Source organism: Acomys minous (genome assembly GCF_964271855.1).
Source record: "Acomys minous genome assembly, chromosome: 4".
In the NCBI taxonomy this organism is placed as follows: Eukaryota; Metazoa; Chordata; class Mammalia; order Rodentia; family Muridae; genus Acomys; species Acomys minous.
This window is the reverse complement of record NC_140486.1, coordinates 115368132-115384249: the sequence shown is the minus strand read 5'-3', so window position 1 is coordinate 115384249 and position 16118 is coordinate 115368132. Positions and strand designations below refer to the sequence as shown.

The 16118-nt window shown below is 53.8% G+C and overlaps 1 protein-coding gene across 2 annotated transcripts; it reads right to left on the bottom strand.

Annotated features, from left to right (window-relative positions):
• Positions 1–421: 421 nt before the first annotated feature.
• On the bottom strand, positions 422–13028 carry KLHL30 (kelch like family member 30). Of its 2 annotated transcripts, none has more exons than XM_084780830.1 (8): positions 12993–13028; positions 8563–9401; positions 7461–7596; positions 5341–5427; positions 4856–5011; positions 3422–3610; positions 2903–3048; positions 422–1743 (listed from the first exon to the last, which is right to left on the bottom strand). In XM_084780830.1, the coding sequence occupies exons 2-8, from the start codon at positions 9334–9336 to the stop codon at positions 1486–1488; spliced, it is 1746 nt and encodes a 581-aa protein (XP_084636956.1). In that variant the 5' UTR covers positions 9337–9401; positions 12993–13028; the 3' UTR covers positions 422–1485. The 2 variants fall into 2 exon arrangements, with proteins under 2 accessions (XP_084636956.1, XP_084636955.1); XM_084780829.1 differs by lacking the exon at positions 12993–13028 and adding an exon at positions 11174–11276.
• Positions 13029–16118: the final 3090 nt, after the last annotated feature.

Here is a 16118-nt window from a genome sequence, read left to right as displayed (position 1 = left end):
CCTTCTAATCCTTTCAAACAGTCCCACTCCCCGGTGATTAAGTATTCAAATATATGAGCCTATGGGGGCCGTTATTATTCAACCCTCACACCCTGGGAGCACTCAGAGCCCAGGTGTGAGCTGTCTGTTTGATTTCTGAGTCAGATCAATGGTCTGAGAGCAAAGTGAAGCCTAATTTGGGAAGCAGGATGGAGTGGCAGTCCAGTCCGTAGACCCCCAGGCGTGTCAGGAACCGGTCTGAGCCCCTGAACTGCTCCTGGAGAAGAAGACCCGCATGCAGTGGGAGCTGGGGCCACTCGAGGCTATTAGCTGATATTGGCCAGACTAACTCCCAACCTGCCGTCCAGGCCCTCACTGGTCTGTGCAGACAGCGTACCACTCATGCACAGTGAGAGGCTTTTATTGCTTGTCTGGAGGAGAGGAAAAGAGAGAAGGAATAAAGAGAGCAAAAGAGGGCAGGAGGAAGCCGGGCGGTGGTGGTGCACGCCTTTAATCCCAGCACTTGGGAGGCAGAGGCAGGCGGATCCCTGTGAGTTTGAGGCCAGCCTGGTCTACAAAGTGAGTCCAGGATAGTCAAGGCTATACAGAGAAACCTTGTCTCATAAAACCAAAAAAAAAAAAAAAAAAAAAAAAAAAGAGGGCGGGATGGAGGGAAAGAGACACACAGAACATGTGGAGACTGAGCCACGCACGACCTCAGGGAGACCAAGGTCTGCGTCCCTCACATCGTATCATGACTGGCAGGAGAGCGCATCAGATGTCAGCCCCACCCGCACCCCATCTCAGCAAACCACTGGAAGCAAGCTTCTGACACAGGCAAGGTCCACACCCAGAAGTCCCTGCAGACCAGGGTGAGGGGTCAGATATCAGATACCCTGTATATCAGATATTTACATTCCAAAATTACAATTACAAAGTAGCAATGAAATGACTTTATGGTTGGGGGTCTCCACAACCTGAGGAACTGTGTCAAAGGGTCTCAGCATTAGGAAAGTTGAGAACCTCTCTCCTAGAGGGTTCCTCCACTGTCTCACTCTCCAGTCCTGTACCACACACCCCTGACTTCCTAGTATCTCCTTAAGGGCTGCCTTCCTAGTGTCACAGGGTGGGGCAGGGCCACCTTCATCGCAGAAGCAGATATGTAAACACAGCACCAACACACAGAGGCTAGCGATGGGGAGCGCCTAGCCTTCATCTCTGAGGAAAGAGGGGAGAGAGGAAGCTGTAGATCTGGTTGGCTCTGAGGGTACAGTCCAGGACCCCTCAGCTTGTTTCTCTGAGGCCTTCAGGGACAACAGAGCTCTCCCCGACCATGTGCATATCAGCGTCTCACTCTTACCGTGGTGGCAAAATTTGGTAGTCATCTGATACTGAGCCCAGCCCATGCCCTGGAGGGGACAGCAGCTCACAGTGAACAGAGGACATGGGCACAGAAGGGATCACTCTGCAGGATGGAGAGTTGACCCAGGATCTCCTCCTCCCTTCCTAGGGCTCCTGAGTAGCACTGGGGCTGAAGGGCTTTGTCCACTTGGAGATGTCCAGAAAGATGGTAGAGGCCCCGTGGTAGAGCCAGAGACGGGGCAGGGAGCCGTGGCGAGCCCAGGCATCCCTCACAGTGTCGTAGGCCTCCATTTCCACATGGTAATCTCCATCCATGCCCTGCCAGCGGCCACCTGTCACATACAGCGCATCACCCAGAGGCACCAGTGCTCCGTTCTCGTGTAGGCTGTGCTGTGACTGCACCTGCAAATGGCAGTTATCAGGGGCCAGTGGGCAATTGAAGTGTGGAAACAAGGATGTCCTTGATGGGGCTGGGGACCACCACCTGACCTTGAATCCCAGAGCTCATCACTGCCTGACATGCTTATGCCGGACTCTCTTTACCAGTGAGGCACTGGTCTCTCTCCAACCTACACCTAACAGGATGGCTCCTTCAGGCCCCGGAGTCCCAGGATCCAAGCAAAGTGCTGAGGTCTGAGGCCAGAGCTGCCTCCATTGGAGTCTAGGTGGAACCTCGCTTGGCTTCATTGGAACACTGCAATGCTCTCGGAGAGGATAAGAAAGGCCTGCTTTGTCTCTGCACGAAGATGACGGCAGGCAGCTGCCCTCGCTACAGGCCCAACAAGGTCAGTCAAAGCCAGTCCCACACTACTGGGAACCCAGCCCAGCTGTAGCTCAGCTGGGAGGCTCGGGCAAGAAGCACCTTGGCAGGGCTTGCTTTCCACCTGCTTGACTGTTATAACGGGGCCTCCAGTCAGTGGGACACTGAAGCGAAAAGGCAACTATGGGCAATAGGGCACAGTAGGCGTGCTGTCACCAGGCTTACTAGTGGCTGGGGGTAGGGGTTGGGAGGTGGGGGCCACCATTTCATCAGGCTGCTGGGACTGAGTCTAAAGGTAGGTGGACTGACCCAGGGCATCCCAGCCTGGGCCTGAGGAGAAAGGCCAGGGCTTTGGGTCCCCGGGATGGCACCTGGACATGTCCACTTCCCACAGCCTCCTGGGCCTGAAGAAGAGGAGTAAGGGTGAAATGGCACTGGCCGGGCTGGGTACTCCTCACTCCTAGCTCAGGATCCAACTGCTTGGCTCGGTCTCCCACAGGGCGCGAGGTTCGCCATCTTCCTTTCTATCCATGGCTGCCCCAGAGACCATATTCACCACTGAATATGCATTGGGTCCCCGAGAAGGAAGACAAGAGCTCAAGGGAAGAGTGACCAACAGCCATTATCACTAGAACTATCTTCTCGAGAGAGCCTTGAGCGCTGCCTCACTTCTCCCGTCGCCCTCTCTGGGCACTCCTCCACGCCTCCATTCTATTGAACCTCTGGGGTGTCAGGAGTCCAGCAAGGCTCCACGGGGTGGGGGTGGGGGGGCAGGCAGAGGGAGGCCTTGAGGAGACTCACCTTCTGCCACAGGTTGGCCCCCGGGTCATACACATAGACCTTCTTGGTGTTGTCACCAATGAGGTACAGGGCTCCGTTGAGAGCGGCGCACCGTGGAGACGACAGGTACTTGGGCAGGAACGGTGAGGCGATCACACTCCATGCATCTGTAGGGCACATGGGTAAATCACCTCACCAAGGGGAGGGGAACGCACCTCACTGGGGAAAGTCATGAAAGGCTCCCACTCTGAGGGCGCCAGAACCCCAACACACTCAGTGCCAATGGGATCGGCCTGGGGGCAGTGAAGCCTCCTCAGCTTTGCCTGCCTCTCATTGAGATAGAGCAGGCAAGAGGGGGGCTTTGACCTGGCTACCTTCTCACCTCATTCCCACAGGCTGCTGGGAGCCCCTGGGCCTCTGTGTCTGTCCAACCCACATCCCGCCCCCCCCATGACTCTCTTCTGCCAGTTCCAGAAACCATAAGACCCCACTTCGACCTTGTCGCTTCGGGTAGACGGGTCCTAAGGGAGGCCTTCGCACCTGTCACGGGGCTGTAGCACTGAAGAGCCAGCATGTTGTACTTGCATGCACTGGAGCCCACCAGGTAGAGGCGGCCCTGGCAGCTGGCAGCCGAGAAGTTGCTGACATACTTGAGGGCCGGGCTGACAGGAGTCCAGCTGTCCGTATAGGGGTCATAACGCTCCACTTCTACTGCGTCCAGGGCGGTGCCTGCGGAGGATGGCTGAGCTGGGGAGGAGCTGGGCACGGGGGTCCAGGAATAGGGGAGGGTCCTGAAAACTCAGGGTCTGGATTTTCAAAGGTGACAGGGATGGCTCTAGAGGCCCCAGGAAGGGAAGGTGACTGGAAGAGGTATAACTTGGAGGGGCAGAGAGCTGGGTCCCCATGATAGGCAGCAGGGCTTACCCAAGACCATACCAGGAAATGGTATGTGGGTGTGACGGTGGGCACCGGCCCCTAGGGCCAGTCCTGGGAGAACAGGTTGTAAGGCATAAGACTGTGGTGATGCCTCCAGGGGAATGGATGTGCCAGTTGTGATAACTTATCATGGGGTGCATGTCTCCTAGTCTAAGCCTCTGTGAGACCCTGGGGACCCTGAGGTGCGTGGGATTCAGTGACTATGTGTGCTCTTTGCTTTCTAAATATTTATTTATTTATTTATTTATTTATTATTTATACAGTGCTCTGCCTGCGTATGAGCCAACAGGCCAGAAGAAGGCACCAGATCTCATTTTAGATGGTTATGAGCCATCATGTGGTTGCTGGGAATTGAACTCAGGACCTCTGGAAGAGCAGTCAGTGCTTTTAACCTTCGAGCCGTCTCTCCAGCCTGCTCTTTGCTTTCTAACTAGGAACACAGCAAGTCTTAGAGAAAAGGGGACCCAGCCAGAACAGTTAAGCATTAGAAGTGGTTCAAGCTGGGCTGCTGCCTGTGGCTTTTGGGGACCACCAACGGGGCCTATTTTAATATTCATCTAACTAGTATGCTGTCCAGAGAAACTCTTTGCTATGACACTGGGGTGTCTGGGTGATGCGGTTGTCCCTGTGTGAGGCTGATAGCATCATGAAGGTCACTCTGGGTCATTCATCTCCAAGACTTCCCAGTGACTCTGAGCTGAAGGCTGAGTCCCTCATTCTGTGTGTGTGTGTGTGTGTGTGTGTGTGTGTGTGTGTGTGTGTGTAATCATTTCTTCGATCCCTGGGGCTCTCAGTCCTCCATGATAGGAAAACAGGGGCTCGATGGTTCATGGCTATCCGGCCATCATGGCTACCTCAGGGGTTCTGAGGACTATCAACATGGGGCTCGCTAACCCCACAAGGCAGAGAGCTCTCCCTGGCAGCATCCCCAGTGAGGGTTTGGAATGAGAACCTGTGGTTCTAGGCATGAGGGGCATGGTGATGGGGGCGGGGCATGGTGATGGGGGCGGGGCATGGTGAAAGGGGGTGGGGCCTCACCACCAATAGCATAGATCTCTCCATTCAGTGCTGTACTGGCATGGTTCGTGCGGGCCTTCAGCATGGGTGCCACGGGCTTCCAGACAGCTTCCTTCAGAGGGAAGCACCAGGCTTGGGTAGTCGACCAGGTGTCTGTTTTGGTGCCCCTTGAGCCACCTGCCAGAGAGATGTTCTGTATAGACTGTGGCAGTTCCTAGCGCCTGTCGGTGGACTCTGCATTTTTATATATTTGCTTGGAAATGATTAGGGTTTTTGCCACTTTGAGTCAGGCTGGCCTCAAGCCTGTTGAATAGCCAAGGATGACCTGGAGTTTCTGATCCTCCCTCCCATCTCTACTTCTGGAAGTTCCTCACTTTCAGATGCACAGAAAGGTCTGGAAGGTCTTAGTAGACCTCCTAGGATCCTGTTGGGTGGGGGAGTTGATTTGAGGGGCCAGTGTTGTACCAAGTTGATCGGGGTGTTCCTAGGAGCTCCGGGCCACCCACCTGTGACGTAGACATCACTGTTGAGCGCTGCCAGGGAGAAGCCCCACTTGTGGTAGTCAGGGAAGTCTGGGAGCGCCATCCACTGCCCTAGAGTGGAGAGAGAAGCAAACTCCTGCAGGTGCTCTGCTCTCCCCTCCCCCACCCCCACCCCTTCCTCCAGCCCTGCCTGCCTGCCCTGGGGCCTTTATCAGGAGCCAGCTGCACTAGTGATGAGAGGAAGGGCAGGTGGGGAGTGCAGTCAGGGAAGGTGAGGGTGGGGGTGGGGTGGGGGCAGGGCATCCTAGCTTATTAGATTCTCCACGGTATCCCTCAGAGCATGGACCTAGACTGGACAAGTATGGCTCAAGGGTCTAAAAGGCAGTCCAGGATCTGCATCCTGGTGTCGCCCTGACCTGAAGTTCACCTCAATGACCCTAAATGGACCCAGTCCACCTTGGTCACAGAGGGTATCGGCTATGCGTGAGCATCACGAGCAGGTAGTAGCACACGGATTCGTTTGCTCGGCTGTTTATCCATCTACCCCAAGCCTCTCTCCACTTACAAGGCATAAAGAGAGACAAGGTAGAGTGAAGTCCAAATCCTGCATGTACTAGCTGTGTGGATTTAGACAGGGCCCCACTCAGCTCCCCTGGCTATAGAACGGGGTGGGGTGGGGGCAGGGAATTGGGCCACAGAGATGGCTCAGCCGGTAAAGGCATTTGCCATGGAGGTCGATGGCCTAGGTCATCAACATGCCACATGATGGAAGGAGATAACTGACTGCCACAAGTTGTCTTCTGACTCCTGCCTGTGCACCATTGCACACATGGGCCCAAATAAATAAATACATACTAAAAAAAAGAAAAAAAAAAAAAGAGCCGGGCAGTAGTGGCGCATGCCTTTAATCCCAGCACTCGGGAGGCAGAGGCAAGTGGATCTCCATGGGTTCAAGGTCAGCCTGGACTATAGAGCAAGTTCCGAGACAGCCAGAGCTGTTACACAGAGAAACCCTGGCTCAAAAAAACTAAAAAGAAGAAGAGGAAGAAGAAGAAGAAGAAGAAGAAGAAGAAGAAGAAGAAGAAGAAGAAGAAGAAGAAGAAGTAGTAGTAGTAAATGAATCAAGGTATGGTGTGAGGTGTGAGGTGCATGGGAGATGTCCACCGGCGGTGGCTGTTTTCACTGTTGTGAGGGACAGAGTGAAAGAAGCCATCAGGAGACCATAGGCATGGGAAACTCAAATCCTATGAATGAACTCATTGCAAGTGTTGGTGGGAGGCCAGGCCCTGGGGAAGTCCCCTGGAATACTGTTGACTGTTTGTGACACTTTGGGAACACGTAGAATTCTAGGACTCATGGTGAGTGGAGCCTGGCACCATGGGTAGGAACGGAGTGTCCCCTGATTCATGTCTGTGTCACCCCAGGGTGAGGATGGCCCAGCAATTGGCAGACCATCGTTGCCAGGCAGCTGCTCTCTCCTGACGTCAACCCCAAATCCCCACTGTAAGCCTGTGACCAGGACCGCTGGCCTCGGACTTCCTCCAGCCCGCCAGAGCTGGTGCAGTGGGTGCTGGCCTCACCCTGGAGGCCACCAACCCTTGTCAGCACAGGCAGATGGCCCTGTGGGGTGCCCTACTACCCTTTCCCCAGCCCCCCATTACAAGCATGGGAGGAGGCATGGGGAACCCATTTTACAGATCATGCTCCTCCGGGGAGGTTAAGTGACCCTCCTCGGGGGCCAAACTGGATGACAGTTTTGGCTGACTCAGGACCTGAACTCTGACTCCTGGGCTGTCTGCAGTCTCTTATTTACCATTTCCCCCTAGAGCCTTGCTTCCCACCCAGGGCAAGGAAACCTAGAACAATTGATGCTAGGACATCCTCCCTGAGTAGCACCAGCTGGGCCATGGGGCCTTTTATCCCCGCCCCCCAGGGACTAATAGAAACCAGAGGTAGAGCTCCTAGCAGAGGGAAAGTGTACTGAAAGTAGTGCAACTCTGGTAAGGTCTAACAACCAGCCTTCTAGAAGCAGGGCTAGTGCAGGTCCCCACCCCTCTCCTGTGCCCTGTTCTCTGTTCACCTCACTGGATGTACCCCAAAGTGCTACATGGCTCATGTCCTTGACAAGCATGGCAGGTACTTACTGGCCTTGGTGTTGTAGAAGGCAAAGTTCCCGGTGTGGGGGCTGGGTTCCTCACCACCCTCCTCGTCCTCTTCGAGTGCCCGCCCTCCTACGACCACCAGCACCTCCTGTATCTTCTGTGGGAGGTCAGGAAGCTCCTGTGGGTGGGAGCCAGGTCAGAGTGGCTAGCCCCTGTCTGCCCAACCCAAGGGTCCCTGCGTGTTGGGCCTGTCAGTGCCTGTGTTTGAGGCTAGCTGGGCCTTAGCATGGGTGCACACATACATGTGACTATGCATCAGTGAGCACCTGTGCACATATGTTTGCATGGGCTGGACATGGTGGTGCACACCCCTCCCCTGTGGACACCCCCACCCTGTGGAGAGCTGTGTCTCTCTCAGGAGTCACAAAGGGCTTGCTTTCTCGGGTGCTGTGGGTCACCCCTGGGGCAAGCACAGCTAGGCCTGACAGTCTGTCAGGACCTGCTTGCTGCCAGCCCACAGCTAGCACGAGCAGGCATGGAATTCCATACAGATTTAGTTGGAGCTCCCTCAGGGGCACTTGGTGACATCCAGGCCCTATAGTGTCTTACCTCTATGCAGCTGTGTCACTGGCCTGGGTGGCTTTTCCTCATCTTCCTCCTGTCTAACTTCTATGCCTCTTCTATGACCCGGCCCCAACGCTGGCTCCTCCAGAGTCCTCCCTGACTGCCAGCCCTTGCCAGGTGCTCCCAGCTTCCTCCCAGGGCTGGCCTTCCCACTGTGCGTTAGGCCCATCCTCACTCAGTCGTAGGCTTCTTTTTTGTTTGTTTGTTTGTTTTTGTTTTTGTTTTGAGACAGGGTTTCTCTGTGTAGCCCTGGCTACCTAATATTCACTCTGTAGACTAGACTGGCCTCAAACTCAGATTCACCTGCCTCTGCCTCCCAGGTGCTGGCATTAAAGGTGAGCCAGTCACAACCGCCTGGCTCTGGTAGGTTTCTTAAAGACACAGACATTTCTAGGCTCCTTCCTTGGGACTCAAAGCAAAGCACACTGTTGAGGGTGCCCGCCCTTTTCTCCCCATGCAGGTGGGGGCTCAGGGGCTCCTCCTCCACTTCTTAGGTGGAAGTCCCCTGCCCCTGACTCACCTCACTATGGCCCTGGGACAGGGCCTCCTGACAGGCCTCTGACTCCTGGATCAGTGGCTCTGTGGCCAGCAACTGTTGCACGCAGGGCCTTGGCACAGCATCCAGGTGCACCAGGCTGAGGAGCTCAGGCAGGTGGGCAGCCCGGTCCTGGGGGTCATGGCGCACCCAACGCAGCAGGGCCTCTAGCCGGCTCTGCTCCGGTTGCACCTGCAGCAGGTCACTGGCTAGACAGGTGGCCAGCCGGTCTCTAGGCAGCTGCAAGAACTCATCCTCTTGGGCCACCGCCTCAAAGTTCTCCCTCAGGAAGGCCCAGGCCTTGGCGGCCACGCCTAACAACCCCTGCTGTTCCCCAAACTCACAGATGCCCAGGCAGTTGGTGGCATCTAACTGCTGCTGGAGGTATCTGCCACAGACCTTCTGCACAGCGGGGAAGTGAAGGCGTGAGGCGGTGCGGGTCAGCGTCTCCACGTTAGTCTGAGTGATGGTCAGCCGGCCTGTGTACACAAAGTCCACCAGCTGGCCCACCGCAGCCGGCTCCACGTCCCGCAGCTCCACACGTGCCGAAAAGCTCTCGGCAAAGTCTCCGGCAAACATGGCATGGAAGTAAGGGCTACTCAACGCCAGGAGGCCTCGGTGGCAGGGCAGCTCTTGGTCACCAACCAGCAGTGTGACATCGGCCAGCTTGGGCAGGGACCGCAGACGCTGCAGGCCATCCAGCATGTCTTGGGCATGTGACGGCAGATGGAAGTCCAGGTTGTCCACGTTCCTCACCATGATACGGTGCCCACAGAGACCCTGGTGGCCCACCCTCTTTCCCGGAAGTAGTTCCTGGGGCTCCCCTGAGCACATAAGTAAGAAAACAAGGTCAGCCATGAGAGCTATGGGCTCATCCACCTGCAATTCATTGTATGACTGTTTGGGCATCAGCCGACCCCACGCCTGGCAAGTGCCCACCAACTGAGTGTGGTCGCTGTGAGGGCCACTTTGGGCATCTGACATCCTCCTCTATCCCACATCCTCGGCCCTAGGGATAAGCCAACTGTTGCTTCCACTTTATAGGGAGGAAGCTGAGGGCTAGACATACTCATGGCCAGGTAGTTAGGGCAATACAGAGCCTTGTAGCGAACACAAGCCCTGGGCCTCCTGTCTTCTACAGTGTAGACCTCCCTCCAGGAATAGGCACCTCCTGGCTCCAAGCACCCAAGAGGCTTCCTCTCTCTCAGGCCCTGTGTTGCTGAGCAGGCCACTGGAGGCATTTGAAGTTTTGCTCTGCTGCATTGGTTTTCGCTGTCTGCATGAGCTTGCTGGGTGATTTGGTTGAACCACACTATCTCTGGGCCCTGTTTCCTCAACATCTTATGGAAAGGCTAAGGGTGAAAGGGTTTTGAGCTCCTGGGGGTGGGGGTTGGAGCTTGGGAGGGGGGAGAGGGTTGGGGATGGGGGAAGAGATTGAACTCAGAGCCTGGCTTGCAACCATGGCTGAGTACAGGGAACTTGACATATAATGATAGCGGCTCCCTGTAGCATTGTGTGCATTGCCAGATGGCAGACCCACTTCTAGACCTGCATGTCTGCTATTTTTGCCCTAAGAAAAACCACCCAGGAGAGGAACAGTCACTGGCCATGGTGGGGCACACCTGCGATCCCAGAGACACAAGGGTCACCAGCAAATTCAAGGCCTGCTTGGGTTACAGAGTGAGACTATGCCAAAATAATAATAATAATAATAATAATAATAATAATAATAATAATAATAATAATTTTTTAAGAAAAAAAGGGAGGGAAGAGAAAAGTGAAGGTGGAAGGCGGGTGGGAGGGACCAAGGGGAGAGGGGAGGATCTACATGGAGGCCCCATCTTGAGTCCCTCACAGCTGAAAGGCTACACGGTGGTAGGGTATCACCCCCTCTGGGCTACCTTACACATCCACCACAGTGCTGGAGGATGACTGAGCCCATGGATGCCTGGGGAATGAGGAAATAGAGGACAAGGCTGTATCCAGGGGACTGGCTAAACATAGCACCTGTGCCATAGGCCACACCCCAATCCCTGATGCTATGTCCTTCCTACCGCACAGGGACCGACACAGAGGACCTTCTCAGGAGGATTTTCAAGGATCAGCCTTGGCTCAGGACCACAAAAGGAAACATAGGAGGCCTGTGGCTTCAAGATCCTCCTACCTATCAGGAATGTGTGTTCTCTAGCCTCTTAGGGAGGCCCCTGGCTGGGGCCCATGTATGTGGGGCTGTGCCCACAGGCCTCACATTCCGGTCACTGCTAGGCCTTTTTGGCTATCAACTATAGCTACAATGGTGCAGCCAGGCCTGTGTGTGCAGCAGCTCTCCAAGGAGCCTCAGAGACACCTGCTGACATCCGCTGCCCTGCAGTTCCTCAGAGGTTGGCGGGGAAAGGGGGAGTTAAGAGTCTTACCAGGGCTGCTCAAAGGGCAGGATGGCAACGGCTTTAACCAGGCCTGGCTACCGTGGCTCTGCCTGCATTCCTAAGCCTTCCCTCCCTCAGCGGGTCCTTCCAGCTCCCAGGAGCCCCTTGCCTGTAGAGGACTCTACCGAGCCAAGCCTGAACTCACCGCCCTGTAGAACACCTGCTCTTACCTGTTTGCACTCTTCCCTGGGGCCCCTTGCTGCTGAGATAATAGATCAAAGGGCAGGACTTAGGCTGAAGTGTGGGCTACAACGGAGGCCTGCTGGGCTGGGCAGGGCAGGGCAGGCCACGTGGGAATTTAGGGGTATTTTTAGCCTCCGCATGGGAGGGAGGGGGAACTAGTGGGGGAAGGAGTGAGGTCACAGCTCTTCGAAGACTGGCTCCTTTGAAAGGCTATCCTGTCACAGGGGAGGCCTCTGGGTTACCTGAGGGCTAGAATGGACAGTGGAGGCTTCTTGGGTGAGGGTGTGTTTGACTCACCCAGGAAGTCAGGCTACATGAGGGTGGGGGTGGGGGGGTTGGGGGGTTGGGGATGGAAGGTCTGAGAAAATACGAGATGCAGAGTAGAGACAGCAAGGATCCCATGCTGGGGACAGTGGTACCCACAGAAAGCAGCTTGCAGCTGGCACTGAGGACTTTCTTATACTGCTCTACGGCTGTACTGATGGGGACCCAGATGGCCCCAGTTCCTCTGTGGAGTGGGACGGTCACGTCGTGAGTAAGCACAAGTCCGTCTCTAAGCTTGGGGTCCACGGTGACAGTGGGTGGGACTTCAGCCATAAAGGCAGTGCTGGGGCAGTGACAAGGTTCCCTGACACCTGGTGCATGGGTAGGGGAGACCGGGATACTTCTCATGAAATAAACAAAGCCTTGGCCTTGGCTTGCCCTGGTGTTTCCCTCCATCCTGAGTGCTTCAAGCAGCTAAGAAATGGGGTCATCTAAAAATAAAGCAGCCCCAAGAAGAGACTTGATAACCTATTAGCATATATGGGGGAGGAGGTCCTCCTCAGACACAGTCATAGGGGAGGGGAATAAGGGGAAAATGGGAGGGAGGGAGGAATGGGAGGATACAAGGGATGGGATAACAACTGAGATGTAATATGAATAAATCAACAAAATATATATTTTAAAAAAGTGACCAAGAGCAAAATAAATAAATAAATAAAATAAAATAAAGCACCCAAACTTTGCAACCTTTTGTGTCATGCCTGGTTCACGGGGACACACTTCACGGACAAGAGTCCAGGGTACCGATATCACCCAAAGTCAGGTTGGATCAGGGGAGGGAGGGAGGGTGAGAGATGAGCTTCCAGTGTAAGGGGCTTTAGTGTACAGGCAGGACCTGAGTGACCGGGCTGGGCCTCACCACCACCTTCCTTCTCACATGTGGGCCTTAGAAGGATCATCAGAATACCGCTTTAGGGTGGAATTGATGCTCTCACAGAGTCCCACAGCCCTCTTGGCAGAGTTGGCTAATTTTTTAAGGTGCTGGATACATGGCACCTTCCTGGCCAGTACAGCAAGTGGGGAAGTCAGAAGCTACAGCCTCGCTCCCTGGAGGAACAAGGTCACCATCAGGAGAGCCCTGCAGGGCGTACCAGGCTCCTCTCATTGTCGGATTCCTTGTGGAGGGTCATTGGCTCTGTGGCTCCTTACTCATCCCCAGGCTCTTCTCCTTCACCCTGCTTCTGTGCCACAGGGAGACCTCTGGCTTTGATGTTCAGCTTCACGTGGTACAGGGGACCCTCATGAGTGTCCTCGTGTGCTAAGCATTGAGAACCACCAAGGGGAGGGAACTGAAGCAAGGCTTGGCTTGGCTTACAACTCCTTTCGCAGGGTCAGTGCCTGCTTGCTCGGTCTAGAGGGAGTGAGGGACGGGGGACTGTGACACATACTCTGTCACAGGGAGCTACTGGCTGTGCCAAGTGATCAGGTCCCCCAGCAGACCACATGAACATAAGAAGCCCAGAGCATCATCAGAAGACAGACCTGGCAGGAGACACAGCACTGGAGGCTCAAAATAGCAGACTGCTTCTAAGAGCTGCCCTTTCAAAGTAATCCTATGATGACATTAAAAGAAAGAAAGAAAGAAAGAAAGAAAGAAAGTCACACATGTGTTTTGAAAAACATAAAACAGAGCTCTGTAACAGCAAATGACAGTATCTCTCACAGACTGTCGGCCACCAGTCAGGGCGTGTACGCTTGGCTGGTTGAGTGCATGTCACCGCCTTGCTCACATGATGCTGAATCATGAGTTTTGAGGAGATTGGGTTGAAAACACGGGTTTCAATTTCATCTTGACAGGGATGAAACTTAAAGTGGAGATGACACCAGGCACAGTTCCTATTCATGGACTTCCGGGTCGTTTTCCATTTTGGACGCTGTGATGAAAAGAATCAGCTATGCAGTTATTTCCCCAGAATAGATCCTGAGTGCGAATTCACAAAAATGAATGTGCCACCATCTTTAAAAGGTGCAGGTCACAAGCAGAGGGGCCAGGCTTGGAGGAGGCACACTTGCTTTTGCTGGTGTGTGGCTATTCCTGTGGCTGTGAGGCCAGCCCAGGATAGGGTCCCACAAGTTAGACGGCGTCCTACACTTTTGATTTTATGGCCTGGCTGGTACACTGTCTTTGGATACATGTAAGACTGGTTTCAGGAAGGGGGCTGCTGTAAACACATTCTCTCTCCTTCTGCAGTTAGCCACCATGCTCCATGCTGTTTCTGTCCCTTCTTCAGATCCTGTGATTGGGTACAGCATTTTATCTCAGGGCTTGCTTTCCATGTGTGGAAAGGCATGCTTCTCTGTTCTTGGCTTAGAACCACCTTGGTTGAAGGACGATGTCCTATAATAATCACACCTCAGGTCAGAACCAAGCTCTTTTTCTGTGCTTCCCTTTTGTATCTGTCAGCTATCGCAGTGAAACAATTTGCCCCCAAAATCTAGTGTCTCAAAAGATCAGTGCCACAAGCTGGGAGGTGGCGGTGCACGCTTTTAATCTTAGTACTCCAGAGGCACAGGCAGGTGGATCTCTGTGAGTTCAAGTCCAGCCTGGTCTACAGAGCGAATTGGAGGACAGCTAAGGTTACACAGAGAAACCCTGTCTCAAAAATACAAAAAAAAGAAAGAAAAAAGTGCAGTGCCACACAAGTACCATTTGGGGGGCGGTCCTCTCAGAATGTCCCATCAGACTGCACTAAGGGTCCTCCAAGATTTGGAAATCTACAGGCTACTTTGGGCTAGGGACCTGCTGGGCATGGAGGGGGAAGACTGAATCCCCATCCCAACCCCCGGATCTCCACAAGCTCTCTCTCCTCACCGGCTTTTTTTGAGGTGAGGACCACCCCTCAGCATCCTGCATATTCTAGAGGGTATGAGCTGTGAGTACTTGGGGCCAGGGTCTCTGGGGACCTTCTCAGAGGCTGGCCTCATAGCTTCTGTGGTGAAGCAACTTAAAGAATGAGTTTGGGGGGGCTGGAGAAATGGCTCAGAGGTTAAGAGCACTGACTGTTCTGCTATTCTTCTAAAGGTCCTGAGTTCAATTCCCAGCAACCACATGGTAGCTCACAACCATCTATAATGTGATCTAATGCCCTCTTCTGGCCTTCGAGCACTGTATACATAATAAAAAAAAAAAAAACAAATCTTTAAAAAAAAAAAAAAAAAGAATGAGTTTGCAGGGCCTGGAGAGATGGCTCAGAGGTTACGAGCACTATCTGCTCTCCCAAAAGTCCTGAGTTCATGGCGGCTCACAACCATCTGTAATGAGATCGGGTGCCCTCTTCTGGCCTGCAGGTGTACATGCAAGCAAAACAGTGTATACTTAAGAATGAGTTTGCGTTGGCTCACGGTTTGAGGGGATACAGTCCATCAGGGTGGTGAAAGCATAGCAGCAGGAGCATCGGGTAGCTGGTCATACTGTGTCAGAATCAGGAAATAGAAAGCCAGAAGATACTGGGCCTGGGCTATGAAGCCTCAAGGCCCCTCCCCCCATGACCCACTTCTTCCAGTCAGCTTCTGTCTTCAATGGGTTCCACATCCTACCAAGACAGGACCACCCACTGGGACCAAGAGTCCAAACACATGAGCTAATGTGCAAGCCAGGGCAGCTTTCTTTATCTGTGCTTCTTTGAAATGAACTTCACGGTTGTTCTTCGGAAGCTCGACTTCGCAGCAAGTCTTTGTTGATCTGGGAGTGGGATTGTTTCGTTCGCCTTGGCATGGTTTCCATCACTCTGTATATTCGTTCTGTGCACGTTTACAAACTGACAAAAGGGCCCTCGCTCACTTGGAAGCTTTGCTCTGTGGCCTCAACCTCCAGGATATATATTTATGGGTACTCAGTGTGGTTTATCCGGCACAGTGACAGACTTATGTGTCCAACTGTGATTGTGTTCTTGAGGGGGCCTCTGCCTATGTGGAGCCTCTGCTCCCCAGAGGTGAGCTGCTACAGACAGCTCTAGCCTGCTGGACAAGGCATCAGAACAACCTAGAATGTCTTTAAAAATCAGCTACCTGGCTCACTTAGGCCAGGGTACCAGAATCTCTAGGTAGCTTCCTGTAGAAGTTGCCTTCTGTTTGGGTCACAAGCCCAGGTTTGAATCCCATTGCCTCCCTGGCCTGATGTCCTATCTAGCTCCACGTACTCCAGACCTTGTTGTGTGTCCCTGAGAGTCTGGATCTGACCTTTCAACTGAGAAACTGAGGACCAAAGGCTGTGAGGACTGGGCCTCTTCTTGCCTAGGAAACTCAAGGCTCGGCTCTGTGACTGCTGTAACCCAGGCTCCTTTGTTACATTAAAAAAGATGACAGTCGCTATCCTATAGGTGCCCTGCCCAGTAGTGTCTACTCCAGAAGTACCACAGGATGGTGAGCATCTGAGTGATGGCGAGTCTCTGGGCAGAACTTCCTCACACACCAACCCTTCAATCCCACCAGGACCTGGAATAGGCAAGCCAGCATCAGTACCACATTCCTTAATCCCATGATGTAGGGAGGAGTCTGGATCTTTTGGGGGCAATGATTTTGCCCTGATGCTCCAGCCGCAGTGAACGAGCTGGCGCCTGAGTGTCCACTCAGCAGCCAGGCACTGTGGACAGGCAGTTTTCCCAGGGG

What these genes read in the sequence shown, in the direction of transcription:
- KLHL30 (XM_084780830.1), bottom strand. Translation starts at nt 9,336, where the DNA reads ATGGTGAGGAACGTGGACAACCTGGACTTCCATCTGCCGTCACATGCC. An exon ending in CTTCTACAACACCAAGGCCA is followed by an intron (nt 5,428 to 7,460) that starts GTAAGTACCTGC and finishes TCTCCACTCTAG; the next exon opens with GGCAGTGGATGGCGCTCCCA. An exon ending in GGGCCAACCTGTGGCAGAAG is followed by an intron (nt 1,744 to 2,902) that starts GTGAGTCTCCTC and finishes TGCCATTTGCAG; the next exon opens with GTGCAGTCACAGCACAGCCT.